This window comes from Callorhinchus milii, unplaced genomic scaffold (genome assembly GCF_018977255.1).
Source record: "Callorhinchus milii isolate IMCB2004 unplaced genomic scaffold, IMCB_Cmil_1.0 Scaffold1, whole genome shotgun sequence".
Lineage (NCBI taxonomy): Eukaryota > Metazoa > Chordata > Chondrichthyes > Chimaeriformes > Callorhinchidae > Callorhinchus > Callorhinchus milii.
The window spans coordinates 75,185,911-75,199,020 of NW_024704742.1; the positions used below are offsets into that span (position 1 = coordinate 75,185,911).

At 42.5% G+C, this 13,110-nt stretch overlaps 1 protein-coding gene across 1 annotated transcript in view; it reads left to right on the plus strand.

Moving 5' to 3' along the window:
- The window catches only part of LOC103177732 (CXXC-type zinc finger protein 4), a 35,114-nt gene extending 23,849 nt beyond the window's left edge, over positions 1 to 11,265 (plus strand). Inside the window, exon 2 of the mRNA XM_007892046.2 lies at positions 9,160 to 11,265. Coding sequence (XP_007890237.1) covers positions 9,160 to 9,207 — 48 coding nt within the window. The 3' untranslated portion in view covers positions 9,208 to 11,265. The remainder of the gene's footprint in view (positions 1 to 9,159) is intronic.
- The last annotated feature ends 1,845 nt before the right edge of the window (positions 11,266 to 13,110 follow it).

The following is a 13,110-nucleotide window of genomic DNA, read 5'->3' on the forward strand; positions in this document are numbered from 1 at the left end:
TTTCTTGTCTCAATGGCAGCTGCATTCTTCTAGCCAACCATGGAGTTGCTCTGCCATTTCATGGGATACCAGCTTGCCTCAGACTGATCGGTCGGCAATGACAGTGGTTGTTAGCGGGAACAAAAATGGTAGTGCCGAAATTTTAAAACCCGTATTGGGCCCAATCATTGTACTAAGGTTGGGGAAAGGTGTGGTCATACCCACAGACAGTCTTTAGCAATAGATTACAAATTGTGGTGTTTCATAACAGATACAATGTGTTAATTATTACATCCTATCTATTAAGAAACATTGCAATTCTCACTCGGGTTCATTGCAAATAGCTGTGTTTTCACTTTTTACGGGATTAAATTATTAATTTAACAAATTAGGAAAGAACCATTTAAAAATTATATATGTGTTAATGTGTGTGCAACAATATTAAATCTAGTTACAATATAGCCGGTTGACTCCAGTGGTGTTTCGAGTTGACCCATAGTATGTTTACCTGATATTGTTATGACTATGAGTAACTTGGCAGCAGTGATCACAAAACCCAGATTGCACACCAGGTAAATTCTTTGAGCTGGTGTTACCCACCTACATTGTTTGGAAAGTTAATCAGTATGTGCTAAAGCTTCGGCTATTTCCTTTTGGCAAGACTAATGCACATGCCCACACAAAGATTCATTGATGGATGGAGAAAAGAATTGCACTGACAACAGTGAAAAATGGCTTTGTCTCCATTAGCACGGGTACTATCAAGAGACAACATGTACTTGCACAGTGTAAGGATGATCTATTTGGCCCATTCCCTTCATTTGACCTATAACGTGCCAATAAAATCCTGCATATAGGTAGGAGTGTTCTCCACATATCGTCTACAAAGAACAACTGCATACCTTTACCTCTGTGCTCTCGAGAAGCACTGCATCACTGAAGATCTGAGTAATTATTATACTTAGCAATTTATGAAATATTCTACCCCGGCTGGATCTATTCCATTTTCGGTACAAGGTTAATGCCATGTACATTTCAGCAGAAAAAAAATACAATCATTAAACATACGGACACTGAGCAAGACGTTTACTCCATGACATTAAAAATACTTATCACGGTGTTTTTCTTACTTCAGTAAGTATGCAATTTCAATTAGCAACAACTTGTCCATGTATAATGAATGTATGATTAACAACAACAACAACTTGGATTTATATAGTGCCCTCCACGTCGTACTGCGTCTCAGAGCGCTTCACAGTAACGGATCCCAGGGTCGAGCCAGGGGGAGGGGAAGAAAGGTGACCAAAGGCGCGGTTGAAAAGAAAGGTCTTCAGCAGAGACCTGAAAATATGAAGAGAGGGAGCAAGGTGAAGGGAGTGAGGAAGGGAGTTCCAGAGCCTCGGGGCATAGTGGCTGAAGGCATGGCCGTTGAGGGTGGAATGGAGGACTCGGGGGATGAGGAGAAGGCCAGACCCGGAGGAATGAAGGCAATGGATACTGTTTTGAGGAAAGAGGAGGTCAGAGAGGTAGGGGGGTGCAGAGGAGTGGAGGGTACAGTACAAGGGTGAGGATCTTGAAGTCGATCCTCTGTGGGACAGGCAGCCAGTGCAGTCTGGCAAGGACTGGGGTGATCGGGGAGTGGAGTTTGGTGCGGGTGAGAATGCGGGCGGCAGAGTTTTGAATAATCTGGATTTCATGGATGGTAATGGAGGGGAGACCGGCGAGGAGGGCATTAGAATAGTCCAGCCGAGAGGTGACAAAGGCATGGACCAGGGTTTGAGCGGCTTTCGGAGTGAGGTATTGGCGGAGACGAGCGATGCGTCAGAGATGGAAGAAAGCAGTGCTGGTGAGGGACCAGATGTGGGGGAGGAATTGGGGGTCGAACCTAATGCCTAGGTTGCGTACGGGTTCGGAGAGTTTTAGGGGGAGGTCGGGTAGGTGGAGGAGGTGAGAGCCATAAGATTTTAGATATTGACGAGAGCCAAAGACTATGGCTTCTGTCTTGTCAACGTTCAGCTGAAGGAAATTTGTGCTCATCCAGCCCCTGCGATCTGACAGGCAGGCTGACAGAACATCAGGGGACTGGGGTTCGCAAAGGGAGGTGGAAAAATAGAGTTGGGTGCATCCGCGTACATGTGGAAATGTACCCCATGTCTGCGGACGACATCCCCAAGAGGCAGCATATAGATCAGAAAGAGGAGGGGGCCAAGAATGGATCCTTAGGGTACCTCACAGGTGATCGGGTGAGAGAGGGAGGAGAAGCTGTTTGTGCAGATGTACTGCTGGCGGTTTGTGAGGTAGGACTCGAACCAGGCGAGTGCGGTCCCACTGAGGTGGATGATGGAGGAAAGGCGGTGGAGGAGGATGGCGTGATCGACTGTGTCGAACGCCATGGAGAGGTCCAGGAGGGCAAGGAGGCAGAGGGAGCCCTGGTCACAGATAGAGAGCATGTCATTTGTGACTTTCACAAGCGCAGTCTCTGTACTGTGGGCAGGGCGGAAACCGGACTGGAGTGATTCGAAGAGGGAGTGGGAGGAGAGGTGTGCGCGAAGTTGATTGGCAACAACGCGTTTTAGGACTTTTGTGAGGAAGGGCAGGTTAGAAGTAGAATGGTAGTGGCTGGGTTTTGAGAGATCTAGGGAAGGTTTTTTGAGAAGGGGGGTGATGACAGCAGTTTTGAGGGGGGCAGGGACTAATCCGGAGGAGAGAGATTGATGACGTCAGCCAGTAGTGGGAAGAGGAGGGGGAGCTGGTTGACCAGCAAATTGGTGGGGAGGCAGCAGGTGGTGGGTTTCATGGAGGTGATGGTGGGTGAGAGGGAGAAGGGAGAGATGGGGAGGAAGGAATGTAGGATGTGGGTGGTGGTAGGAGTAGATGATGGGGAGGGTGAGGGGGGACAGACAGGGCGTGGTGGTGGGTGACAAGAGGCAGGTGGATGAGGCTGCCTGGCGGATGTTATGTATTTCAGATGAAAAGAAGTCCATAATCTCCTCGCACATCTTGAAGGGCTTCATTGGAAGGATAGCTGAGGATTGAACCAAACGCCTAAGCTACGCACTGGTTTGGTGAATTTGAGGGATAAACTCAGGAAATTGGAAAGTAAGAACTGGAGGTGAGAAAACGTAGATTGTGGAAGTTAATCCCATGACTGTAAACAATGTTACAAAGAGGAAGTATGCAAATGAGAAAAAGGGGACTGAAGATAGATCCTTGAAGTACCCTGCTGCTGAGTGCATGAGGGCAAGAGGAGAAACCATTAGAAGAGACACAGTGAATGTGGTGGGTCAAGTAGGAAAAACCAGGAGAGTGTAGTCACGTGGAGGTGGATAAGTGAGGAGAGGTGGATGAGGAGGTTGGCTTGGAAACCATTGTGAAAAAAAGGTGCTATACAAATGTAATTTTGTTGTTGTTGTTATAGACCTATTTGCCTGATCTCAATAATAATAAAAAATATGGAGTGAATCATCAGAAAACAAGTGGATGATTACCTTTGTAAAAACTAATCAATCATTGACAGCCAACATGGGTTCAGAAAGGGTAAGTCTTTTTGAGGAATTGACTACATAGATTGAGTTGCCAACGGAGAAGCTGAAAGAGATCTAGCTTGCCTCTTGTGCATGTGTGCACCACGCAGGAAGCCATCTGGTCAGCTGTGATCCCACTCACATGTAGGGAGGTGCAAGGGCATGAAAGGATTTGAAAACGAGTGGGAGATTATTGAAATCGATCCGTTCAGTAAATTTGAGCCTGGCAAGGACTGGTGTGATGGGGATATGGAATTTTGTGAAGTGGGAATCCAAGTGGCAGAGTTATGAATTAGTTGTATTTTGTGTATTGTGGAGCTGGGGAGATCAGCGAGGAGGGCATTAGAATAGTTCAGCTGCAAAGTGCCGAAGGTATGGACGAGGGTTTTGGCTGCTTTTGTTGTGAGATACGGATGGAAGCGGGCAATGTGATGGAGGTGGAAAATAGTGGTCCTGGTCAGGGAACGGAATGTGGGACAGAAAGGAAAACTGGGGATTGAACCTGATACCTAAATTGCACACAGGTTCATTGAGTCTGAGGGAGAGCCCAGGGAGATTGAGGAGTTCAGACCTGCAGGAGAGAAAATGTTGACGGGAGCCAATGAATATGGCTTATGTCTTGCCGACATTCAGCTGCAGGAAATTTGTGCTCATCTAGGCCTTGATGTCTGTCAAACAAGCTGACAGGACATGAGCAGATTTGGAGTCACAGCTGGAGGAGGACAAGTAGATTTTGGTGTCATGGAAGATGTTATAGTCCCAAGCTTCAGAGCTTCCTCACCAGTTATTCAGTGTCACCCTGGCTCAGTGATAGCATTCTTGCCTCTAAGTCGGACTTGGAATCACATAGTCTAAGCTGATACTCCAATGCAGTGCTACATTGTAGGAGGTACTGTCCTTCAGATGAGAAGTTAAACCGAGGTCCCATATGCTTGTTCAGGTGGACATTAAAGATTTCATGGCACCATTCGAAAAGAGAAGGGTGCATTTCCCAATGTCCTGGCCAATAAATCCCCCAAATAAAATTGGTCACTTGCTCCCTGGCTAGTTGTGGGACATTGCTGTGCACAACTGACTCCTGCGTTTCACCCATAAAATATAATATATCTTGTGAAGCGCTTTGAGATGTCTTGACAGCATATAAGGTGCTGTATCAAATGCAAGGATTATAATTATTATTCAAAAGACTTCTGTCTTCAGTATGGTGGGAAGACCTTTACAACACAGCTTGTCACTGATACTTTTTTAAGGTTTTTTTTATTAATTCTACTTTCCAGCTCTCTATCTCTCATATCCCTTAATGATAACGTATGCTATATTTATAATACTATAATTATAACTGTGTAAAGTGCTTTCAGATGTCTTTGCAACGTGAAAGACTCAACATACATGTAAATTATATTGTATTACATTCGATATAGTATTTTCAAGTTGAGAGGATGTCTCAAAGTTCTTCAACAACAACAATAAAATGACATTTGTATAGAGTCTTTCACATCGGGAGGACGTCCCAAGGCGCAGGACAATCAGTGTTTCAGACCCGAGCTGGGGGTCAGGATCGGGGAGGATGGAGAGCAGGGGGGCAGAAGGGTGACCAATGGCACCGTCAAAACAGAGGGCCTTGAGACAGGTCTTGAAGGAGGCAAGGGAGGGAGGGAGGTGGAGGGACTCCGGGATGGAGTTCCAACGGCTGGGGGCAGAGTGGCTGAAGGCCCGCCCACTAATGGTTCTAACTTCTTCACTGTAGTAACTATGTATTTTGTAGGTGAAAGGCAGCAGTCTATTTGCCCACAATAGTGTTGCCCATCATAGACATGAAGTGAATGAACCAATTTATTTATGATTTAGTTTTGAGAACGACATGTGATAATTAGTTTCAAAGTAATTATCTTGCTGGTAAGTCTCTGATTGAAGAAATTCCTTCTATCCTCTCCACTTAGTCTTCCTCTAACAATATTTGTCTTAGGTCATATTTTACATTTATGGATAATTTTGTGTGTGGCACCTGGTAGCAGTTTGATGCTATCATGGGAAGGTGGCAGGGTGAGTATTCTGTAAGAATGAGATCAAATAGACTGATCTGATCTTTTGTGACAGGAAAGTAAAATAATTTACAAAATGTCACAGGCACTTTTTAACTTCATTTTGGGAATTTATCTTTACATCTCTGCTGGAATGATCACAAGTTGTACAGTAAATGCCTGGGAAACTCCAAGCTGCTGAGACACGTGGGGCATGATTGCTGTCACTGTGGCCTGTGGAAAGAGGGGATTTGGGTTGGGGCAGATTGATGAGCTGCTATTATCAGAAAGTCCTTCAGCTGTACTACTACTGCCAGGAGAGTACACATAACCCACGAAGGGCAGTGCGTCTGTGCTTTTAATGTCTAGAAAGGTGGTTGAATTTATTACCTTAACTCTAAAGAGTGCTAAGATCAATAATTTCTAATGGAAGCTCAAATAAACGGATAAATTGAAGCCCAAATACAGATTCATCTGAACTTTTTTTTCTGAATTGTGAGATTGTTTTGAAATACAAGTACAAATGTCCTGGGTATTACTTTGGACCCTCAAGTGTCACATTAGAGGCCAGTCTAACAGATGTATGTTTTTTGCACTTCTAGGTTGAAGCTATATTTAGATTCACACTGCAGTTGTTCACTGAACAGCAGGGAGTTTAACACAGCAGTGATTCCATACTGCAGGGGCTGGAAAGCGGCAGTTTGCAATATGTCACTAACATATCAAGGGAGGGAAACTGCTTGATAAATGAGCTGGCAGATGGTGAGGTGGGTGGAAAAGGAGGAGCTCAGAACAGAACAACTCAGAACCAGTTGTTAACCCCGATTTCTCAGCCAAATGTTATGCATTAAACTTGGAATGTTTAAAAATATTGACTGAATAAAGACATATTTGAAAATAAAGTAAAATCAAACCAAAAATAGAGAAGCGTCAAAGAGAAGGTTTATTTTGCAAATGAGTAGAAGAGATGCAGGTCTGGCAGTGAGATTTATTACTGTGTGAAACATGGTCACTGGCTGTATTGAAATACGGTCACCCAGGTATTTAAGAAGCCAAAGTACAGGTGACAAGCAGGGGTGAGTGACAGGGAAATAGATAATAATATAATAATCTTTGCATTTAATATAGCACCTTATCACGTCTTCGAGATGTCTCCAAGAGCTTCACAGAATATATGGTAAAGTGAATGGATTGTATATTTTATGGGCAAATAAGTTTCGTGTGTACCAGTGTAAAGCGCACAGATCAGAGAAAGGAGGATAAGAAATCAACTTCAAGAAGAAATAATATTAGCACTGGTGATGCAGATCTGGAGTACCAAATTACACTGTGAATTCAAAGTTGTGAGATCGTGCTTGAACCCACTCCCTTCTGACTCTGAGACAAGAGAGAGACAAACTGACAATGTCAAGAGAATTGTTAGAATTGTTTGCAGGGTGACATTTTACTTTTATGGGCAGTATTCAGTAGCACTAGTATCTCCAAAGTGTTGTCACTTTAAGAAAGATGGTGGCAATGCTCTCACACATTTCATGCTGAGCTGTGTTGCCCACCAAGAAGCTCAAAGGTACCTGCCTCCACCTAGTGAGGCCTGAACCCACGCTTGTTTGATGTTGAATGACCAACCTGTGACTATCCTCCTGGGGGTGGGGTGGGAGAGGGGGGTGTGGGGGCGGGAGAGGTAAGTGGGGTCTCCTTGGAGTTGGTCTGGCTCCAAGGTCACATGCTTGGTAACAGAATGTCGGAATCCGGCCAGCCTTCTGTGACTGTCCAGGTAGTCCAGGGGCAGGGGATCATCCCCCAATGGATCACTCAGCTCCTGTTAATCCTGCAAGCCAAAGCCCTAACAGAGCGAGTAGTCCAAGCTAGCCAAGCAGCAGGAAATCAGGAATATCAATGGCAATCTATGTGGTTTTAGCTGGTTAAACTCCAGCGATTACTCCATCACGCACTCTGGTGCTAGGCTCTGGAATGGTCAATATTTGATGGTGGTACCAGGGCCAATTAGAAGATACTACCACAGTGAGATTCTGAGGCAGTTTCAACAACTTCAGTGCAATGATAACTGCTGCCTTGACATGTTGGCCATAAATAAATGCTGACTTCACTGGGAAATGGATGCCAATGAGAGAAGCTGGAGTAATGTATAGATGACAATAATATCATAATCCTCAGATTTGGTAAAGCATCTTATCACGAGCTTGAGATGCCTCAAATTGTTTCACAGGACTTCTGTAAAGCAAAGTGATTGTGTATCTGTAGGCAAATGCAGTGCAGCAATGTCCCACAGACAGCTATGAAGTGAATGACTAATTTTATGTGGGGGATTGTTGGCCAGGACCCTGGGATAAACTCTTTTTGAATAGTGACACAGGATTTTTAATGTCCATTTGAACAGGCTAACGTGACCTCAGTTTAACATCTCGTCTGAAGGACGGCATCTCAAACAATGCAGCACACCCCCAGTACTGCATTCCAGTGTCAACCTACCAAGTTCAAAGTCCCATTGTAGGGCTTGAATCCATAACATTCTGGATCAAAGAGAAGAGTGCTACCAATGGAACCAGGCTGACACCTGGTGAAGGCCAAGCTTCTGGGTCCAGATGGTCATGACTGAGGCTGTACTGGAATTCAGACAGTGTCCATACAGACACTGGCAACATTGCCCAGCAAGATTATAAGCCAATGCATCTTACGAGGCCTAAAAATCATCATAGTCTTAGTCAATAAGCCTATTTTCCCTAAATTGTAAGATTTTGAAGATTAATTGAAAATTCTTAAATTTAGTCTTCATGTGAAAGCTGGTCCTATTTTAGAACTGCATTCTGTTTAATTTTCCTCTTTCTAACATTCGGTCTCTGTCCAAGACTGCTTTTCTTCATTATCACCACATCACCCACCTCTATACCTGTCTCACGCAGAACACTGCTAAAACCTCATTGATGCTTCTGTAACTCCCTGACTCGGTTTCTGAAACACATTCCTCTCCAGTCTCACGACTTCCATCATGAGCCAGCTCCAGCTCATACAAACCTCCATCACTCACATTCTCACTTGCACCAAATTCTGAATGCTCACCTCCCCAGTCCTCACTAGGCTACACCATCTCCCTATCTCCCAAAGGATGATTTCAAGGTGCTCAGCCTCAAATATATATCACTTCATGTTCTAGCACTCCCTACCTGTGGTCTTCAACTTTTCCACTCCTCTGCACGTCCGCCACCATCTCTGCTTTTACCATGGCAGCGGAGCTTTCAGAAATGATGCCCCACCCTCTGGAACATCACCCCCTCTACCCCTTCTTCCAGTCCCCTCCATCTTTAAATCCCACCTAGAAAACCCACCTCTTTACTCTTGCCTATAGTTACCTTCCCTTGCTCGTTGTTCAACACAAAGCACTTGTGAAGCACTCCAAGACCTTATCCTACGTAAAGGGAATTATATAAATGCACACTGTTATCTTATGTGGTCATTTTAGGCCTACAATTAGGAAATAGAGAAAAACAAGAAGGGGTAAAATGAGACTTGAAAAGCACCAATCTAAAACAGTTTTTAGTATGACTTTCATTGGGTTTCTTTTGCCTTCATACAGTGCTAATTAATATTGTTTCTTTTTCTTCCATTTACTTTTACAGAAGGTAATAATCCCTGGTGGAGGAGAGGCATTCAGATGGTTCTTTTAGGAGTGATTCTACACCTCATCCAACCCCATGAAGTGTGATTTGCCTCATGAACAGAGAATGTTGCTGCATGGATTCCTGACACAAGGAGCAAGTTCCATTCCAATGGTTTCTTTGTTTTTCCTAGTAGTGGATTTTGTATCTTTGGAGCTGTTTTGTTTTCATGTCAAAATTGTGTATTGGTATTAAGGGTGAACTGTATATAAAAAAANGAAGCTTGTAACATGCAATGAATAGAACTGGACAATCATTATGTTGCATTGAGGGTTGTGACTAATGTTCGAGAAAACTCAATATGAAAGAGGGAATGAAGCAATAACCTAGAGTTGTAATTGTGTAAATAATGAGCATGACCTGTAGTAAACAATATAACCTTTTTTGTTGTAAGTAGTTAAATCCAGTAAAAAAAAGCAACCCTTTGATGTATTTATACAAACTGACAGAATTTGGCAGCTACAATGTTATTCGGTTTCCTCAAAACACTGGTGGCCTGACTGAGTACAGTTATAGGTAAATGACTAGGTCTGCCCGTTGGAGATGGGGTGTTTGTGAATACATCCGAGGCTCTGGTATCAATAAGTTCTTATATTCACACAATGTCAGCACCTTGGCCTGTACTTCCCATAACTATTTTTTAATCATGGGTTCTGTTTGGGCAGAGGTGCATTACAGCCAACAGAATCCAATGGTGTAATCTGAGCTTTACAGAACATGAGAAAGGATTGGATAAAGAAGTCCCTTTGCCCATTTGGTATCATCCTTCCAAAATTCCATATCTACTATCTTGCCATTACAGAGCAAGCTGTTCTTAAACACATGGCCTCATGAGACTTCAGATTACATCAGTAGCCAATGTTACTGTTCTATAAATGTTGCTTCATTATATATGTACAAGTCCATTGTGAAAGCACTTTGAAGACCATTTACTGTGCCTACTTAATTACTTACCTCTGTGACAAATTGTTAAAATACACAGGGAGTGGGTGACTTCCTCTGAAATTCATGTTCCAATTTAACCTCAATGGATAGAATGAAAGTCTCTCTCTCCCAACTGAGAGGGTCCAATGTTAAATGAGTTTGAAGTCTCAACCCAGTTTCTAGTGGGTTGTGGTTCACAGGTTAATCTGAAATTTGCCTGCAAATCAACACTAAATTAGCAATTAAATGAGGCAACACGGAATGGTATAGGTATTGGAAATGATGCATAGCTGCAAGGAGGAATGCTGAGTTAAAACACATTTGGGGGCAGAGAGGGCATTTCACTGCATCTGTATCCAAGGAGTAAATTATGCTAGATTTTTGGTAACAGATGTCTTCATTCCTCATATCCTTAACATTTGATGAGCATAAAAAAATAATTAAAAGAAAATACCTTAATATTTCTTAATAATTGTACTAATTAGAGAAATAAAACCAAAGCACCCATGTTATTGTTTAATATATTTTTAATTGGATTTATTTGTGTGATCTCTTTGATTTAATTTCTTGCATCTCACTAAAATAAGTTACCAAGCATGTTATTTTGGATAACTGGTAACTGTTATGTTGGAGTAGAAGATTCAGACTAGTGATTTTAACCGGCCCGAGGTGTCCTTTTCTTGCAGTGTGTATAAACTATGGATGCATGTTGCAGTTCAAGTTATGATGCAAGTTGCATGTTATACTGGAACTTCTTTTTAATCTTGCTTTTAGCTTAAGTCACTTGTTGCTACATGTGGGTTAGTAGCAGGTACTGGCCTATTCAGTTAGGGCCAGAAGGTTTGTGTAGTATTTGTTTATTGAACTAAAATTATTTTTGTAATCGGTTTGTGTGTAGTTTTGACATGCAGCTGAATAAAGAGTAGTACAATGAAATAATCAGACCCAAGATTAAGTTAGATATGTGTGTCCATTTAAATCTTTTAATCACTATTCTCTGTGCTACTGTTATCTAACAGCTGATGAAACTGGACCAAATTAACCCTCACACTGCCAACAGGTCTACAGAGACTCCTATCTCTTGGTTGACTGGTTGTGTACATTTTCTGCTAACATTACAGCAATAAAGTAACTCAAACATAAGGATTAGCTGTATTACTTTAATATAAAATCTCATACCACAAAAAAAAGTTAAATTCATAATAAAGCCTCTATAAACCTTTATCTTTGCTCACTGTGTCAACGCTTTATCTTTCTCTATTCTCTCTACATCCTATTTTTAATTTTAGCCTTAATTTTACAACTTACTGCCTACTTTCTTTTATTCATTTACAATTTAGAAATTAATCATTTATTTTTCAGTGTCTTTCTATCAACTGCTACTGTTAGAGGCAAGAGAATTTTTTCATTCAAAAGTATTTTACTTTGGCTGGAAACTCAGCTTTATATATTGGCTTTGCAGTCAATGAAAAGGAAAAGAATAAATAATGACAGGACCAATCATAGATGTAATTGGGTCAATCGCTGATGTGATTTAGGAAGTGAGGGAGTCCCAAAATCTGGGAGTGCCTCGGCACGACTTCTTGTTAACAATGCTGCACAGGTTAAATTTACTTGATATGTTCTCTTTAACCGTGCCTTCAGCTCCCCTCTCGACTCTCTACCCCATCCTCGCTCCCTCCCTTCCCTCCCCTCACCCTGACCATTTCCCCCCTGCTCAGGTCCCGACCCAGCTGTCCATCGCCTTGGGACGTCCTCCCGACGTGAAAGGCGGTCTATAAATGCAATCTTGTTGTTGTTGTTGTGTGTTCTCTCCCCAGCTCCACCATACACAAAATCCAATTAATTCAAAACTCTGCCGCCCAGATACTCACCTGCACAAAACTCTGTACCCCCATGACTCCAGTTCTTGCCAGGCTCCATTGGCTCCCAAAAGGATAGATTTCAAGATCCTCTCACTCGTTTCCAAATCACTTAAATCCCTTGCACCTCCCTATCTATCTGACCTGCTTACCCCTCACTCCACCACCCGCTGCCTTACTCGGCTTGTATCCTCCACTCCACCATCGGTGGCCATGCAACCACTATGTTCATCCACTACATCCCAAAACTCTGGAACTCTCTCCTTCGATCCCTCCGCCTTGCCCCCTCCCTCTCCACATTCAAATCCTGCCCAAAGATCTTCCTTTTCAATTGTGCTTATGGTCACCTCCCCCCTCCCTCTTCCCTTGGCTCATTGTCAGACTCCACCACTGTGAAACTCTCCGGGACACTACCCTACGTGAAGGGTGCTATATAAATGCAAGTTGTTTTTCTTTGCTGTAAATGAGAGCTAAACGTATCAGGTTGGTACCCAACACAGCACTGAGCGCGAAATGCTAACTTCATAGATCTGTGAAGATTACATTTGTTTCCGTTTAAAAAAAAAACTAAATCTGTGGAGCTCTCTCCCTTCCAAGTGAATGCAGTGTCCTTTTCTTCTCCAAGCGGTGGATTAGGAAATTACTTCCTCATGTCTTATCATAATTAACTTGTTTCATCCTGAAGTTGAAATTCCCAATAGCTACTTACCAATTAGGTAGGTTTTTGAATCTCAGACATTCAGAGATTGGTTGGCTGCCGATTCTTAACACGCGATGGTGAATATTTACTCTTATCTCATGGTAAAAACCTTCTGTAGTGTGAGCTGAATCAAAGCAGATTCAGTAAATTTTGTAATCTATCACGTCTTTTCTAGGTTTGGACCATTACCATCTTGAAGTGTGACTATAGAGAATGAACAGAAAGATAGACTCATTTATATCACTCATTTTGACGGGCTATCAAATTTGTGAATTAAGTAGTCTGGCTACCCAACATATCAAATGAAAAACTTTTTTTTAAATTCACATTAGCACAAAAACATCCAACTACTGTATATATGGCATGAGTTGTGTTATATTCAGTTTCAAATATTTTATCAAATAGATTCAAGTTTTTGATTCAAAT